Raw genomic sequence first — 16,093 nt, 5'->3', positions numbered from 1 at the left:
GGCCTCGGGGTCTCCTCCCCACCCCCACCCCCCCCCCCCCCGCCGGGCACCAGCGGCCTCCTGAGACCACCCCTCCCCCTCCCCCTGCTCCTCCTCCTCCTCCTCCCCGCCCTCCTCCTCCCCGCCCTCCTCCTCCTCCTCCTCCTCCCCGTCCTCCTCTCCGTCCTCCTCCTCCCCGTCCTCCTCCCCCTGCTCCTCCTCCTCCCCGCCCTCCTCCCTGTCCTCCTCCTTCCCGCCCTCCTCCCCGCCCTCCTCCTCCCCGCCCTCCTCCCCCTGCACCTCCACATGAGGCCTTCCCGCTCCCCGCCCTCCTCCTCCCCGCCCTCCTCCCCCTGCACCTCCACATGAGGCCTTCCCGCTTCCCGCCCTGGCACTCTCACTTCCTGTGTGCAGACAGGTGTAGACTTTGGGAACGTCATGCTCCTGACACCATCTTGGAAAGCCTGACTGGAGGCGGGAAGGTGTGGTTGTTGCCCGAGAGCGTCACCGTGACGGCAGCCCCGTCCGCCCACGGAGAGCAGGAGGGGCAGAGCCGCCCTCCCGACACGGCTGTGACACGGCTGTGACAGCAGGCTGTGTTTGCCGGGTGTCCGGGGGGACACAAGCCTGAGAAGCTGGGCGGCATGGGGCGCACCGACGGACACGGGGACCGCGGGGCCCACGGGCCGGGGACCGGTCCTTCCCGCGGAGCGGTGCCCGCGGATACGCCGGGGACCCGTTGCCCCCGCCGGCAGCCATCGGGGCCGCGTGTGACCCGCGTCTCCTTTTCCAGTGCGGAAACATGGCCCGGGAAGGCCTGCGCACCCTCGTGGTCGCCAAGAGGGCGCTGACGGAGGAGCAGTACCAGGACTTCGAGGTGAGCCGACCCCTGCGGGCACCCACCCCGCGCGACCGCCCGCCGGACCGAGGCCGGCCCCCCTGACCGCACGGCCCCTGTCTCCTCAGAGCCGCTACAGTCAGGCCAAGCTGAGCATCCACGACAGGGCGCTCAAGGTGGCGGCCGTGGTGGAGAGCCTGGAGCGCCAGATGGAGCTGTTGTGCCTCACGGGTGTGGAGGACCGGCTGCAGGCGGACGTGAGGCCCACCCTGGAGCTGCTGCGCAACGCAGGCATCAAGGTGCGGGCGCGGCCCGGGCCCGGGGGTCCCTCCTGGAAGCGCCCGCCAGGCCGCCAGGGTCGGGGACGCAGGACCCCTTCCTACCCCCCCCAAAGTCGCCCCGGCCCCCCGCCTGCCTCCCGCCCCAGCCCACGGTCTGTCTCGCTAGCCACCCGCCACCCTGCCCGCCACCCTGCCCTTCCCTGCCCTTCCTTGCCCTACTCTTCCCTCCCCCACCCCAGACCTTCCCTGCCCCACATCTACCCCACCAGACCCCCACCTCCACCCTTCCTTGCCCTTACCCTGCCCTACCCTGTCCTACCCCACCAGACCCTTCCCTTCCCCCATCCCTGCCCTTCCTGCCCTGCCTCTACCCTTCCCTACCCCACCCTACCCTTTCCTATCCCACCCTTCTGTACCGTTCCCTTGCCCTGGATGTCCCGGCCCACCTGGGTCTCCGGCTCGCCCATGGGGCAGCTTCGTCCCGGAGACTTTCGTGGCCCTGGGCATCCATCGGGTGTGAGCTCGGGACAACCCCGGCCTCAGAGACCTCGGGTCCCACCCAGATGGGGGTGCCCCCCCTCGTGCCACCGAGCTTCCTGCTCACGACCTGATATGAAGGTGAGGGCCACTCGGCACTGCCTCGTCTGTTCGTCGTGCTGTCATGGGGGGGGGGTCCCCGTAAGCCACACGACTCGAGGCTGCGTGGCGCTGCCTGCCGGCCCGCCCTGCCTTTTTCTTCCTGGTTTGTCCCCTTCGTACAGGGGAAATTGGCGCGTGGTGGCGTTGAGCGTTAGCTTTGAGAGAGGTTCTTTCTGATCCCACGTGTTCCCAGTGAAGCCCAAAGTTTGGTTACAGGATGGGAGAGAAGATTTATCCCGAGGCTGCCCTGAGGACTGGGCCTCGTGCTCAATGGTGAAAATAACACTCAGCTGGCGTTGGTAGGTCGCTAGTTGGAAGAGAACCAGTAGGTAGCTAGTTGGAGACGAGGAAAGCGGCTCCCGGCATCCGACCGGAACGCACGCGGCGGTTCTGATGAAGACGCAGGGGTGGGAAGGGGCGGTTCTTGCCTCCAGGGGTCCAGGCGGGAGACGAGAAGATACGTCCCTCCGTCCCGGACCTCGGCCGAGTCAGGAGGTACATCTGGCTTCGGAATTACGCGAGAGCAGTTCAGACCCCGGGCTCTTACGTGATGGAAGCCTGACTGCTGTGCAGCAAACATTGGCGGGAAGAGCTGTGACCGCTTAGAAGCAGGGCCCCGCTGGTTTTGCTGAGGTTTTTCATAAACCTCCCCCAGTCTCGGTCGTACGTGCACGGTGGTCGAGGGGGCTGCCGTGGTGAGTGTGCCTTGGGTGTGGTGCGGGGGCGTTCACACTGATCGTTCTCTAAGCTCGTAAGGGTTTCTGCCCTTACACCCCCGTGTCAGGAAGGAGACCCTGCACCTCCGCGTGGCGTGAGGGTGTGATTTCGAGGCCACACGTGCCCCTGTGCTGCACGCGAGCTCACCAGCGGCCGGGGGTCCGGCCCAAATCGTTCCCAGCTTTGTCTTAACGACGCGTCCATACATCGTAGTCTAGGTCCAGGCTCCGTGAAGGGAAGCGGTGTGGGAAGTAAATAAACCGCTCGAATCCCCAGACGCCGAGAAGACCCACAAGTCTCGTCACCAGGAGTCACGCCTGAGAGAACTGGTGTGCCACGAGTTGTTTGCTCTTTCCAAAAATGTGTATTTGTACACGATACACAAAACACTTGAATTCAGATGTTAATGAGAAGCGTTTGCCTCTCTGTGACTAGGTGTGCAGACCATCCACTTGTGTCTTAGATGTCCCGGTTGTGTTCTCTTTATAGTCTAGGGGTGCTTACGATACATAGCACGTGTTTATGTCATTCCTTTTTAACTTTATTTTGAGAGAGAGAGAGAGTGCACACACACACGAGTGGTGGAGGGGCAGACAGAGGAAGACAGAGAATCCAAGCAGGCTCCACACCTTCAGCGTGGAACCTGACACGGGGCTCGAGCTCACACACCGTGAGATCATGACCTGAGTTGGAGTCCAGAGTCAGATACTCAACCGATGGAGCCACCCAGGCACCCCATTTTTTTCAGTAAGAGTAGTAGTATTTGACATTTTTTTAAGTTCGTTAATCTTGAGAGAGAGCGCACACACGCCAGTGGTGGGAGGGCGGAGAGAGATCAAGCCATCGGGGGAGGGGCAGAGCGAGGGAGAGAGAGAATCCCAAGCAGCCTCCGCGCTGTCTGCACAGAGCCTGACGCGGGGCTTGACCCCACGAACCGCAAGATCACGACCTGAGCGGAAGTCGGGAGTCGGATGTGTAACTGACTGAGCCACCAAGGCGCCCCTCACATGTTTTATTTGATACAATTTTTGGCTTAACTATTGCCCATTTAAAATCCATTTTGAACCTCAGTTTCCAGTGGAAAAACCAGCAAGTTGAGCAAGGATCTCCAGGGGGCTCCTCACCGTGCAAGCCCCGCTTGTTTGCACACAGGCGGTGTGAGCTCTGCCCTTGGGCGTGTCCAGGTGCCCTTGTTAGCCTCGGCCCTGACCTGCCTCAACCCCCGGCATTCCCGTGCTTCCAGGTCTCGGCTGCCACGTCTAACGTCACTTTGCTCCTACTTGTTTTAGATAAGTCGGCAGACTCTTCATACGGTGGTGACACGTACGGCAAGTAGCAGTTACCATCGTAGCCACTCTTCAGTGTGTAGCTCACGTCACTGAGTACATTCCCACTGTCGTGCGCCCGTCCCCACCAGCTGTCTTCGGAGCTCGTAAATCTGAGGCTCGGGCCCCATTAAACGCTAACCCCCCCCCCACCCCGCCCCAGCCCTGGCGTCCACCCTCTGCGTTCTGTCTCTGGATGCAACAACGCCAGGGACCTCCTACAAGTGGGATCACACAGCGCTTGCCCTTCTGTGACGGGCGCGTTTCACTGAGCATAGTGTCCTCGGCCGTCCCTCGTGTTGCGTCTGGCGGAATCTCCTTCCTTTCTAAGACCGACCGCTATTCTGTGGTGTATGTGCCACGTTTTGCTTATCCGTCCGCCCGTCCGTGACACTGGACAGCTTCTGCGCTGTGGCCGGTGCGCGTGGTGACGCTGTGCACCTGCGCGTGCAGGCGTCTGTGTATGAATAGGCACTTGCAGGAGACACAGGTGTGGTAGTGTGGAAGCTCACCACCGTCACTGGTCTCCTAGATATGGATGCTGACAGGCGACAAGCTCGAGACCGCCACCTGCATTGCCAAGAGCTCGCATTTGGTGTCCAGAACCCAAGACATTCACATTTTCAGACCCGTGAGTATTTGTCTGAAAGCACTTTGGTTTACCTGTTGGTTTTGTGAGGACGTACGTGCAAGTGTGTGTTAATTCCTGAATACCTCCACCGAGAGAGAAATGCCGTCATTTTTTACTCCCATCTATAAAAACGTTGAAAACGGTTTCTGTCATCTGCCTACCTCATGATGAAAAAGTGACGTTTTAATGGAGAGAAAGGTCTAAATTCACACGTACTTTCCCGTTGTCTTGGGAGGTTCATTTATTCACCGAGTTTCTATTTTAACACCGATGCATTCATTTCCTGTTCACTTTACAAACTGTGTGTTGGCAAAAATAACATTTTTATATTAGTTACCCCCTAGTAGGAATGCACCTTTATAATCTACCACAATTTTCAAATGAAATGCCGTTCCTTAATTAATTCAAAGAAAATCAATAAGATGGTCCAAAGCTTGTGTTTCCTGTATGTATCAGTTATGACTGTTTGTAATTCAAACAAAAGTGAAACTTCCCGGCTCTGCACTGCCGCTGCAAGACCGGACCGCGTCTTAAGTCACGTGTCCACAGAGGTCGCTGTGATTCACACACACGGGCTGTTTGTCCCTCCGACTTGGATAACACTGTAACGTGGGTGCCTTTCTCTCTTTTGTGGAGGTGACCAATCGGGGAGAGGCCCACTTGGAGCTTAACGCCTTCCGGAGGAAGCACGACTGCGCTCTGGTCATATCTGGGGACTCGCTGGAGGTGAGGCTGCTCTCTGACCAAGCACAGGTCTGTCCATCTGCCCGTCCGTCTCCCTCCACGGAGGCGAGGCCGCCCTCTGACCCGGCTCGTGTCCATCTGTCCGTCTGTCTCACTCCGCGGAGGCGAGGCTGCTCCCTGACCCGGCTCGTGTCCATCTGTCTGTCCCTCTCACTCCGCGGAGGCGAGGCCGCTCTCTGACTCGGCTCGTGTCCATCTGTCCGTCTGTCTCACTCCGCGGAGGCGAGGCCGCTCTCTGACTCGGCTCGTGTCCATCTGTCCGTCCGTCTCACTCCGCGGAGGCGAGGCCGCTCTCTGACCCGGCTCGTGTCCATCTGTCCGTCCGTCTCCCTCCGCGGAGGCGAGGCCGCTCTCTGACCCGGCTCGTGTCCATCTGTCCGTCCGTCTCCCTCCACGGAGGCGAGGCCGCTCCCTGACCCGGCTCGTGTCTGCTCCCCCGCTGCGAACCAAGGGCTTCCTGGGTCTCACCTGTGCTGCTGTTGAAGCTACTTCTCTGGTAGCAGCACTTGTGCGACCCTGGTGAGCACTTGCAGCCTGAACACGGGATAACTTGTTCCTTCGTGTTTTAGAGGTTGATCCATTTCCGACTTACAGTCCTCTCGAGGCGCTAGGCCTCATTCTCGCGGTTAATAGCACAGCCGCCTTGGAGCCTCCAGTGTGGCGCCCACAGTCTGGACCTAGAGGTGCCCAGACCGGCATATCCAGGACTGCGCCCCGGGTCACAGGAACAGGAGACAGGCTTGCGGCCCCACAGGAGGGGCTGGCACGGCTGTTCCTTCCCGAACCACAGTCACCCTGAGGCCGGAGCCCGGGGCCCGTGACCCGAGTCCCCGGCCTCCTTCCTGGTTCCCGTCCCCGGGGGCTAAACCCAGCCTCTGCCAGGGCCGGGCTCCGGGGGTTCTGTGTGTCTGGCCGTGTGCGGGCACCTCCCTGACACTCCGCCCCGGGCATCCGGCGGGGCAGCTGCTGCGGGCCCCGAATCCGCGGACGGGCGGGGCGGCCGTGACCCGGGGAGGAGGACGCGGGGTGCGCCCGCACCTGTCCGTGCGGTGCTCTGCTCCTCGGTGCTGACGCCGCTGTGTCGCAGGTGTGCCTCAAGTACTACGAGCACGAGCTGGTGGAGCTGGCCTGCCAGTGTCCCGCCGTGGTGTGCTGCCGCTGCTCGCCCACCCAGAAGGCCCGCATCGCGAAGCTGTTGCAGCACCACACGGGGAAGCGCACGTGTGCCGTCGGTGAGCCTGCCGCCCTGCCGGACCCGGGCCCCCCCCGCCCGCCCCCGGGGAGCTGGTCCCGTGTCTCCGGGCTTCCGTGCCACCTCCCGCTCCTGTGCCTGCAGGTGACGGGGGAAACGACGTGAGCATGATCCAGGCGGCCGACTGCGGGATCGGGATCGAAGGGAAGGTACGTGTGCCCCTTGGTCCCCACGGCCGGCCCCGAGCGACCCCTTCGGTGGTGCGGGGAGAGAGCAGAGCCCGCCAGCGCCGGCCCCCCCCCCCCCCCGCGTCCCCCAGGAGGTGTGTGGGACCAGCCGCCCGCGGCCCCTCCCATGTCCCCTGTCTCCGCGTCCCCGCGTCCCCCAGGAGGTGTGCGGGACCAGCCGCCCGCAGCCTCTCCCACGTCCCGTGTCTCTGCGTCCCCGCGTCCCCCAGGAGGTGTGTGGGACCAGCGCCGGGCTCCTCCCCCGGGCCCCTCCCGCGTCCCCGCGTCCCCGCGTCCCCCAGGAGGTGTGTGGGACCAGCCGCCCGCAGCCTCTCCCACGTCCCGTGTCTCTGCGTCCCCGCGTCCCCCAGGAGGTGTGCGGGACCAGCGCCGGGCCCCTCCCGCGTCCCCGCGTCCCCCAGGAGGTGTGCGGGACCAGCCGCCCGCAGCCTCTCCCACGTCCCGTGTCTCTGCGTCCCCGCGTCCCCCAGGAGGTGTGCGGGACCAGCGCCGGGCCCCTCCCGCGTCCCCGCGTCCCCCAGGAGGTGTGCGGGACCAGCCGCCCGCAGCCTCTCCCACGTCCCGTGTCTCTGCGTCCCCGCGTCCCCCAGGAGGTGTGCGGGACCAGCGCCGGGCCCCTCCCGCGTCCCCGCGTCCCCCAGGAGGTGTGCGGGACCAGCCGCCCGCAGCCTCTCCCACGTCCCGTGTCTCCGCGTCCCCGCGTCCCCCAGGAGGTGTGCGGGACCAGCGCCGGGCCCCTCCTGCGTCCCCCGTCCCCCAGGAGGTGTGCGGGACCAGCCGCCCGCAGCCTCCCCCACGTCCCGTGTCTCCGCGTCCCCGCGTCCCCCAGGAGGTGTGTGGGACCGGCCGCCCGCGGCCCCTCCCACGTCCCGTGTCTCCGCGTCCCCGCGTCCCCCAGGGGGTGTGTGGGACCAGCCGCCCGCAGCCCCTCCCACGTCCCCTGTCTCCGCGTCCCCGCGTCCCCCAGGGGGTGTGTGGGACCAGCCGCCCACAGCCTCTCCCATGTCCCCTGTCTCCGCGTCCCCGCGTCCCCCAGGGGGTGTGTGGGACCAGCCGCCCGCACCCCCTCCCACGTCCCCTGTCTCCGCGTCCCCGCGTCCCCCAGGGGGTGTGTGGGACCAGCCGCCCGCAGCCTCTCCCACGTCCCGTGTCTCGGCGTCCCCGCGTCCCCCAGGAGGTGTGCGGGACCAGCGCCGGGCCCTTCCCGCGTCCCCGCGTCCCCCAGGAGGTGTGCGGGACCAGCGCCGGGCCCCTCCCGCGTCCCCGCGTCCCCAGGAGGTGTGCGGGACCAGCTGCCCGCAGCCTCTCCCACGTCCCGTGTCTCCGCGTCCCCGCGTCCCCGCGTCCCCCAGGAGGTGTGTGGGACCAGCCGCCCACAGCCTCTCCCACGTCCCGTGTCTCCGCGTCCCTGCGTCCCCCAAGAGGTGTGCGGGACCAGCACCGGGCCCCTCCCGCGTCCCCGCGTCCCCCAGGAGGTGTGCGGGACCAGCTGCCCGCAGCCTCTCCCGCGTCCCCCAGGAGGTGTGCGGGACCAGCCGCCCGCAGCCTCTCCCACGTCCCGTGTCTCTGCGTCCCCGCGTCCCCCAGGAGGTGTGCGGGACCAGCGCCGGGCCCCTCCTGCGTCCCCCGTCCCCCAGGAGGTGTGCGGGACCAGCCGCCCGCAGCCTCTCCCACGTCCCGTGTCTCCGCGTCCCCGCGTCCCCCAGGAGGTGTGTGGGACCGGCCGCCCGCGGCCCCTCCCACGTCCCGTGTCTCCGCGTCCCCACGTCCCCCAGGGGGTGTGTGGGACCAGCCGCCCGCAGCCCCTCCCACGTCCCCTGTCTCCGCGTCCCCGTGTCCCCCAGGGGGTGTGTGGGACCAGCCGCCCGCAGCCTCTCCCATGTCCCCTGTCTCCGCGTCCCCGCGTCCCCCAGGGGGTGTGTGGGACCAGCCGCCCGCACCCCCTCCCACGTCCCCTGTCTCCGCGTCCCCGCGTCCCCCAGGGGGTGTGTGGGACCAGCCGCCCGCAGCCTCTCCCACGTCCCGTGTCTCGGCGTCCCCGCGTCCCCCAGGAGGTGTGCGGGACCAGCGCCGGGCCCTTCCCGCGTCCCCGCGTCCCCCAGGAGGTGTGCGGGACCAGCGCCGGGCCCCTCCCGCGTCCCCGCGTCCCCAGGAGGTGTGCGGGACCAGCTGCCCGCAGCCTCTCCCACGTCCCGTGTCTCCGCGTCCCCGCGTCCCCGCGTCCCCCAGGAGGTGTGTGGGACCAGCCGCCCGCAGCCTCTCCCACGTCCCGTGTCTCCGCGTCCCTGCGTCCCCCAAGAGGTGTGCGGGACCAGCACCGGGCCCCTCCCGCGTCCCCGCGTCCCCCAGGAGGTGTGCGGGACCAGCTGCCCGCAGCCTCTCCCGCGTCCCCCAGGAGGTGTGTGGGACCAGCCGCCCGCAGCCTCTCCCACGTCCCGTGTCTCCGCGTCCCTGCGTCCCCCAGGAGGTGTGTGGGACCAGCGCCGGGCCCCTCCCGCATCCCCCAGGAGGTGTGTGGGACCAGCGCCAGGCCCCTCCCGCATCCCCCAGGAAGTGTGTGGGACCAGCTCCAGGCCCCTCCCGCGTCCCCGCGTCCCCCAGGAGGTGTGTGGGACCAGCCGCCCGCAGCCTCTCCCACGTCCCGTGTCTCTGCGTCCCCGCGTCCCCCAGGAGGTGTGCGGGACCAGCCGCCCGCGGCCCCTCCCACGTCCCGTGTCTCTGCGTCCCCGCGTCCCCCAGGAGGTGTGCGGGACCAGCCGCCCGCGGCCCCTCCCACGTCCCGTGTCTCTGCGTCCCCGCGTCCCCCAGGAGGTGTGCGGGACCAGCCGCCCGCGGCCCCTCCCGCGCCGGGCTCCATGCGTGCCACCAGAAAACTTTGCTGCCGCCCCGCACCCGGTCTCCCCTCACGTTGGCGCAGGCCTGTGGCCGGGGTCGTCTGGTGTGGGAATGAGCCCGGTGCGTGTCTCGCTTTCCCGACGGCCGTGCGTCAGGTGGCGCCGTTGAGAGTCCCGCCCGGCGCGGCTCTGTGGTGTGGCCTGCGGCTGCTTAGGGACCCCGGGGCCGCCGTGCGGGCCTGACTCCCGCAGGGCCCACGGGCTCCCGGGCCCCGGCCAGCGGCGGGTGCGCCTGTCCCCCGCGGGGCCGCAGGGACAGGCCTCGGTCCTCGGGCGGCGGGCGCGGAGAGGCGCTGGCCCGAGCGGCACCCCTGCCCGTTTCAGGAGGGCAGGCAGGCCTCCCTGGCGGCGGACGTCTCCGTCACGCACTTCCGCCACGTCGGCCAGCTGCTGATGGTCCACGGGCGGAGCAGCTACAAGCGGTCGGCGGCACTGGGCCAGTTCGTCATGCACCGGGGCCTCATCATCTCCACCATGCAGGTAGCGGGACCGCTGCGGGCGCGGCCGCGTGCAGCCGGTGCAGCGCGGAGGGCGAGGGCGGCGGGGCTGACGGCCGCCCCCCTCCCCTCCCCTCCCCTCCCCTCCCCGCAGGCCGTGTTCTCCTCGGTCTTCTACTTCGCATCCGTCCCTCTGTACCAAGGATTCCTCATGGTGGGGTGAGTGAGCCACGCGCAGCGCCATCTGGGTGACTCCGCGCACGGCCGGCGTCAGGAGCTCGGACCCCCTTGCGATCTGAGCAGGGCGTCTGTTTCCCGGCGGGCGTCCGGGGCGCGGTGAGGCGGGTGGGCGACCGTGACCCCCCTCGTGGGCTGGAACACGGGCGGACGTGGCCGGGGACGGCCCCACAGCAGACGCCCCGGGCCGGGACCCGGCGCCCCACCAGACCCCGGGAGAGCCTCCCCGCTAGCCACCACGACTCTCCAGATGCCCCACGGCAGCAACTGCTGCCAGTTCTGCCCGTCGAGCCTGGAAAGCGGGAGTTTTCTGTTACAGTGAATGAAATGGAGCTTCTCTTCCCCTCGTGCTTCAGAGCTACGCCAGGAAATAAAACCGGCAGGACCGTCGGCGTGGCGGTGAGGTCCAGGTTGTGCCTCCCGGCACCGCCTCCCCCCTGCTCCCGCAGAGCCCGGCACCCGCTGCCCTGCGCCGCCCGTGTGGTCGCTCCCCGGGCTCCATCCGCACAGCATCCCTGCGGCGCAGGCATCGGCGGCTCCCCCGTGTCACGGGCAAGGAAGGACACACCCAGGGGCCGGGGAACGTGACAGAGGCAACAGCTCGTAGGGGCAGAGCCGGGGCCTCACACAGCCCGACCTGTCTCCTGCGGTGTTTAGCGGCTTTCCGGGGCAGCAGAGAACGAGCCCGTGAGCGGCTCCAGCCCTTGGGGTTGGGGTTGTTTTGAGTACCTTTCATTGGCACGTGCCCCAATGCCAAGGTTCCGGGTGATCCGAGAACCGGGAGCACCAGGCCGGCCCCCTCAGGCTCCCCTGGACACTGATGTCCGGAAGTCCCCAGCGCCGTCCCCGCGCGAGGCCAACGGCAGCTGCTTGCTGCCCCCCCAAAGCTGCACCCGCCGGGGAGGCGGACAGCAGGCAGACCTGAGCACTGCTCCAGGGGCCCGGGCGGGGTCGCATGTGTCCTCAGTGCGGCCGCGGGGCCCTCCCACCTGTGGTTGCCTCGGCCTGGGGCCTGGGTCCTCCTGCAGTCACAGGGCCAGCTGTGCAACCCAGCCTCACTCCTGATGGCCCAGGCCCGGGGGCGGTGACCAGTGCTGGCGCCCAGAGCAGCACACAAACGGGCAGACCCTGAAGGTGCAAAAGGTTTCAGCGCCGTTTCACGTTTTCCGTTGCCTTGGCCTCTGCGACACGCGTCCCATGACTTGCTGTCGGAGCACGGGGTCCGCACACGACGTTGTGACAGCTGGACTGTTTCTGTGGAGGCCAAAGAAAACAGTTCCCACTTTCTTTCCTGCTGCCAAACTGCGGACTTGAAACACGAAAAGGAGAATTTAAGGGACAGCGGCGATCCCTTCCTAAATGACACTTGCCCAAGTTAGCGAAAGCGCAGCTGTAGGCCTGTCTGCCTTGATGCGTCCCACCACAGCCTGAGCCCTCGTCAGCAGAAGCTGGCACTTCTGTTGGCTCTTACTCAGAGGTAGTTTCTCTGCAGTCCACGAGAGGCATCCAGAATTTTCTCGCGCCTCAGTGCGCTGAGTCTGTTGGCAGTGGAGAAGAGATGCTTTCGTGTTAAGCCTCTTGAAGAGTAAACAGCGAAGTCAGTTTTGCCCTCACCTAGAAAACAACAGTCAGAAGTGGATGTGAAGGAAGGTGATTTTTATCCAAGTCTAACAAGGCCAAAGTAACGTCCTCAGATCAGAAACCCAGCTACAGAAGCTGCAGGACAGTTGGTACAATTCAACTCCGAATATTTCCTGGCGTTGCCCCACTTTCCTCTTGTCGGCTCGGCAGGGGCACCCATGAGGTCCGTGCGTCCGAGGCGAGGCAGCCGGGCAGCCGTGGGCGCCCCCCCCTTTCCCCCCCATCACAGGTCCTGGAAGAAGTCGCGCCCGCCCCTCCAGAAAGCACGTCTCAGCACAGTTCCCCGGGAGCACGGTGTTCCCAGCCCCTCTGAGAGGCTCACGCGCTCACCAGCAAGTAGAAGTCTCGGTGAGACGCCTGGTGGAGAACCCGTCCCACGTTGCCCGGCCTGCCGGCGTCTCCTGCTCCGAGCAACATCCTTAGGGCCAGGCCGGCCTTGGTCAGTGGGTCCCTCGTGTGAGGGCAGCTGCCACTCACAGGACCTGGGGGCCCTGTGTCTGCAGGCACTGTGGGGGGGAGCAGCTGGGCCCCCGTCAGCTTCTAAATCCTGAGGGGATGGGAATTGTTCCCAGAAGGTTGACAAAAGTAACTAGAGATTTGGAGGAAAGGTAGGGCCTTAAACCAGTTTAATTTAACCCAGAAGTTAGGGGTTCGATCTGTAGGTAGCTCCTGTGACCCCGCTGACCTCCGAGAGCACAGGACGGTGGGCAGTAGCCGGAAACACCCTCCCTGAGAAGGTTCCTCCCCCACAGCCCCGCAGTGACCCTGGGACCCGCGCCGGCAGCTAGGCGAGGTGGCTGGGGTCACTCGCTGTGGTGCTCGGCCACTGGCCGACCTCCCAACTTGAACGCTTTGTCACGGATGAAAATGTGAAACCCGGTCTTGTTTCGGGAAAGTCAGAGGTACTTTTCTTCATCCTTCTGCTAAGCGTAACCAGAATCTCACAAACGTCATACACAGGACACGCGTGTGGAGACGTGAGAGGGAAGAGGAGGGCCTGGGGCAGCACCACCTGAGCCCTGGGGTCCTGCCGTCCGTGTGCCCCCCCCCCCGGGACGGACGAGCTGGCAGCTGGAGATGGCCCTGGTCCCAGGGATGAGGACCCCCAGGAGCCTGTGCTGCGGCCGAGGGACAGGAGGGGCAGCCGGCCGGACAGGGAGGGTCCCTGCAGCAGCCCCCATGCCCCGTCCCTACCTCCCTGGAAGGCACGGTAAAAAGCAGTCCTTGGGCGGCCTCCAGGGCGGGCGGGGGTGGCACAGCTCCAGGAGACCCAGGCTGCACGGCACCCGAGCGTCCGGGTGTCAGGAGAAAATCACTCGCCGCACCAGGAACCAGGAAGGTTTCCGAGTGAGTCAGAGAGAATGGATGCCAGCCCCGAGGAGCCCGGGTTAGGTGTGTCTGACGAAGGCGTGAAGCGGCTGTGCAAAAATACCGTAACGAGTGACGGGAGCGTTAGAACCAACGGAAAGACAAGACTCGGCCGAGACGTAGAAAAAGTGAAGCAGAACCAAATGGAAACGGACCAGAGCGCAGGGCCCACCGCCGGTCGGGACGAACGGCCCAGAGACCCGCGGCCTCCAGGACTCTGGCCTTGTGCCCCTGGAGCCCCGGAGGGAGGGAGGACAGAGGGCAGGGCTGAGGAGACCGAAAGGATGGCTGACAGCTCCCCACACATGGTCCATCCAGGGACATCCACGCCAGGATGCTTCAGCCTGAGACTTCAGAAGACAGACTCCTGGGCAGCGGAGGGCTGGGGGGCGCGGCCGAGGACAGCGGGTTCCCTGCAGAACCCGGTGGGAGGGACGGTGTGCGGGCACACAGCCGCCCAGCAACACTGCTCCCAGGGGAGAGGGCGCACGGGCAGGGCCAGCAGTGTGTTTCAAAAGCGAAACCTTCCGCTACCGAATCCCCCAGCAGTTACGCTCCTGGGCTTACGCCACCTGGGGCTCCTTTCAGAAATAAGCGACAGCTCGGTTTGACACGAAGACCCGTGCAGTGAGTATTCGTAGCACTTCTATTTGTGGCAGCCGGAAACGGGGAATGACCCCACTGCCCTCCCGCGATCGACGGGGCCGCGGAGGCAGGCACCCCCACCGGGCACACGGGGGGTGCCCGCGGCTGCGGCTGCAGTGGTGCCTGGAACAGCCTCCTGGGGGTCAGGCTGAGTGCGAGGCACGAGTGTGGCCTTGCGATGACAAAACTGTAGGGTGGGGGCAGGTTAGCGGATGAGCGGGGGCAGGGGGGTGTGGGAGGGAGGGGCGTCAGGGGCCCCGCTGCTGCCGGCGGAGGTTCTGACCGCCGGCGCCCACACGACACCCGGGCCGCGAGACGGGGCTGCCGCCGCCGGGCAAGCTGGGTGAAGCGCACGGGGGTTCTCTGTGATTTCCTACAACTGCCTGTGGGTCTGCAGAGACCTCAAAATACAAAGCGTAAGAAAGAAAAAAGTGGACCTGTGTGAGCATCCGTTCCTTACAGGCTGTGTTATTTGGGGTGAGCGTTAAGTCCAGGAAGAAGCCGAGCCGGGTTTTGCTGTTCGGGATTTGGGGCGCCAGCCCCTGACCGCACGGCTGTGTCGACAGGGGTGCGCATTCCTCGCGCTAACCTGACTCCCTGTGGGTTTTAGGTATGCGACCATATACACCATGTTCCCGGTGTTCTCGCTGGTGCTGGACCAAGACGTGAAGCCGGAGACGGCGATGCTGTACCCGGAGCTGTACAAGGACCTCACCAAGGTACCCGCCCGCGGCCGCGCCTCCCGGGACCAGCACGCCCGCTCCTGGTGTTCCAGCTGAGCACCTGCTGTGAGGACGTGTGCCAGCCACGACGCGTTTCCAGGCAGGCTCTAAACAGTGTCTTCTCCATCCTTCCGCATGTTTTTCACTTTTCCTAGTTGTTAACATTTTCCTTTTGACTTAAACGTCAGAAAGGGAAAACCGTTTTCTCAGATGTTTGCAGTCAAGCTCTGTCGTGGTGCGTACAAACGGTTACAATCGCAAAGAGGCTCTGAAGCGTTGGGGGGACTTTGGGCAGCTCGGCAGATGGACCCGGGTCACCCGGTGGCCGGTGCGCCCTCGTTGCCTGTTCCTGCGGGAAGGACGCTTACTGGCAGGACTGACTTCCCGTCCACTCGCTGCCGCGTCCCAACACTGTGCACGTCAGAGTCCCGTCTGAGATGCGACGGACAGTGTGTCCCTGTCCCCAGGACCCAGGGCTGTGGTCACAAGGATGCTGTAGAGGAAAAGTCCACCCCCAGAAAACACCACTCCCTGAAAGTGTGCGCTCTGTTCAGATCGAAGTATTCCCGAACGAAGCTTCGGTGTGTCGTGTTTTTTTATGAGACCATGTTTTCAGAACGTGGAAAACGGGAACAGCCCCCAGCTCTCCAGGCACAAGTTACGGTGACCTTGGAGTTTTCCAGAAGGCTAGTCTCCTGAAGGAACACTGAGAACAAAACCCACTGACCCCCAATTAAATCCAGGTTGACAGTTGCCAACCTGAAATCACCAAGTCAGATCTTTAAGGCTACAGCCGTGCGGAGAAGGAATTTGCTGGTGTTAGCACAGACTCCGTTCAGCTGACGGCTGACCCCTCGGAGAGCGCTGGCCCCTTAATGTTAATTAAAGGACATCAATCTTTGGGCTTGGTGGGTTTCTTATGGAGTTGGAGCAAAGCAGATTTAAAGTTCCTTGGAAAAAAATACAGAGTGCTCACGTTACTTTCATAGTCAGGACAAAAATAAAGCTATTGCATCAGTATCGTGTAAAATAAAATATCAGTCCTTATATTCAAGAACATTTAATTTGATAATAAAATGCAAATATAAAATATATACATCAAGCACTAGTATCTTGGTGGCAATATTATTGTGAATTAGAAGGAAAACTGGTTTATTCTAAAACGGCAAAACCGTTATCATTCAGTAAAGCGGTACGGGATCAAACATCCAAAAACTACAGGAAGCTTTTGTGAGTAATTAGAATTTTAGTAGGTCGTGTGTTTCCTTATTTTCATAAACTCCAGAAACGTTTACTTAAATGCCGCCTCACACGCCGGAGGCGGAAGCAAGCTTTTCATGTAAGAACGAAACTCCGTGAGCTACTCTGAAACCACGGGCAGTTGGTGGCCCAGCCGCCCACGGCCATTGCAGGTGGGCCCGGGGGCGTGGCCAGACCATGAAGGACTCAGAGAGTGCGGTCTTGACCAGCTGGACGGGGTCGCTCACCGTTGTTCAGGATGTCAAATGCAGATGCCCTAAGTTACCTAGTAACCAGAATATGTTTACAGGGTCAC

At 64.3% G+C, this 16,093-nt stretch overlaps 2 protein-coding genes across 8 annotated transcripts in view; both read left to right on the top strand.

Moving 5' to 3' along the window:
• ATP9B (ATPase phospholipid transporting 9B (putative)) overlaps positions 1–16,093 on the top strand; it is a 257,177-nt gene that overhangs the window by 227,799 nt on the left and 13,285 nt on the right. For all 5 annotated transcript variants that reach the window (XM_047086323.1, XM_047086327.1, XM_047086325.1 and 2 more), the window contains 9 exons: positions 773–856; positions 946–1,116; positions 4,312–4,410; positions 5,047–5,136; positions 6,242–6,386; positions 6,491–6,555; positions 9,813–9,968; positions 10,080–10,144; positions 14,427–14,535. In XM_047086323.1, the coding sequence (XP_046942279.1) occupies positions 773–856; positions 946–1,116; positions 4,312–4,410; positions 5,047–5,136; positions 6,242–6,386; positions 6,491–6,555; positions 9,813–9,968; positions 10,080–10,144; positions 14,427–14,535 (984 nt within the window). The remainder of the gene's footprint in view (positions 1–772; positions 857–945; positions 1,117–4,311; positions 4,411–5,046; positions 5,137–6,241; positions 6,387–6,490; positions 6,556–9,812; positions 9,969–10,079; positions 10,145–14,426; positions 14,536–16,093) is intronic.
• LOC124517090 (proline-rich protein HaeIII subfamily 1-like) lies at positions 6,618–9,798 on the top strand. 3 transcript variants are annotated; one of them, XM_047086329.1, is made up of 3 exons: positions 6,618–7,564; positions 8,827–8,992; positions 9,199–9,798. In XM_047086329.1, exons 1-3 carry the CDS (start codon positions 6,701–6,703, stop codon positions 9,669–9,671), a joined length of 1,503 nt encoding a protein of 500 aa, XP_046942285.1. In that variant the 5' UTR covers positions 6,618–6,700; the 3' UTR covers positions 9,672–9,798. The 3 variants fall into 3 exon arrangements, with proteins under 3 accessions (XP_046942285.1, XP_046942286.1, XP_046942284.1); XM_047086330.1 differs by lacking the exon at positions 8,827–8,992; XM_047086328.1 differs by having other exon boundaries at positions 8,827–9,798.

The sequence above is a fragment of the Lynx rufus genome, unplaced genomic scaffold, assembly GCF_022079265.1.
Source record: "Lynx rufus isolate CCGP_SWC_20201006 ecotype Redwood Valley unplaced genomic scaffold, mLynRuf1.p SCAF_20, whole genome shotgun sequence".
NCBI lineage: Eukaryota > Metazoa > Chordata > Mammalia > Carnivora > Felidae > Lynx > Lynx rufus.
Note: the sequence above shows the minus strand (reverse complement) of the source record. Positions and strands in the feature narration are given on the sequence as shown.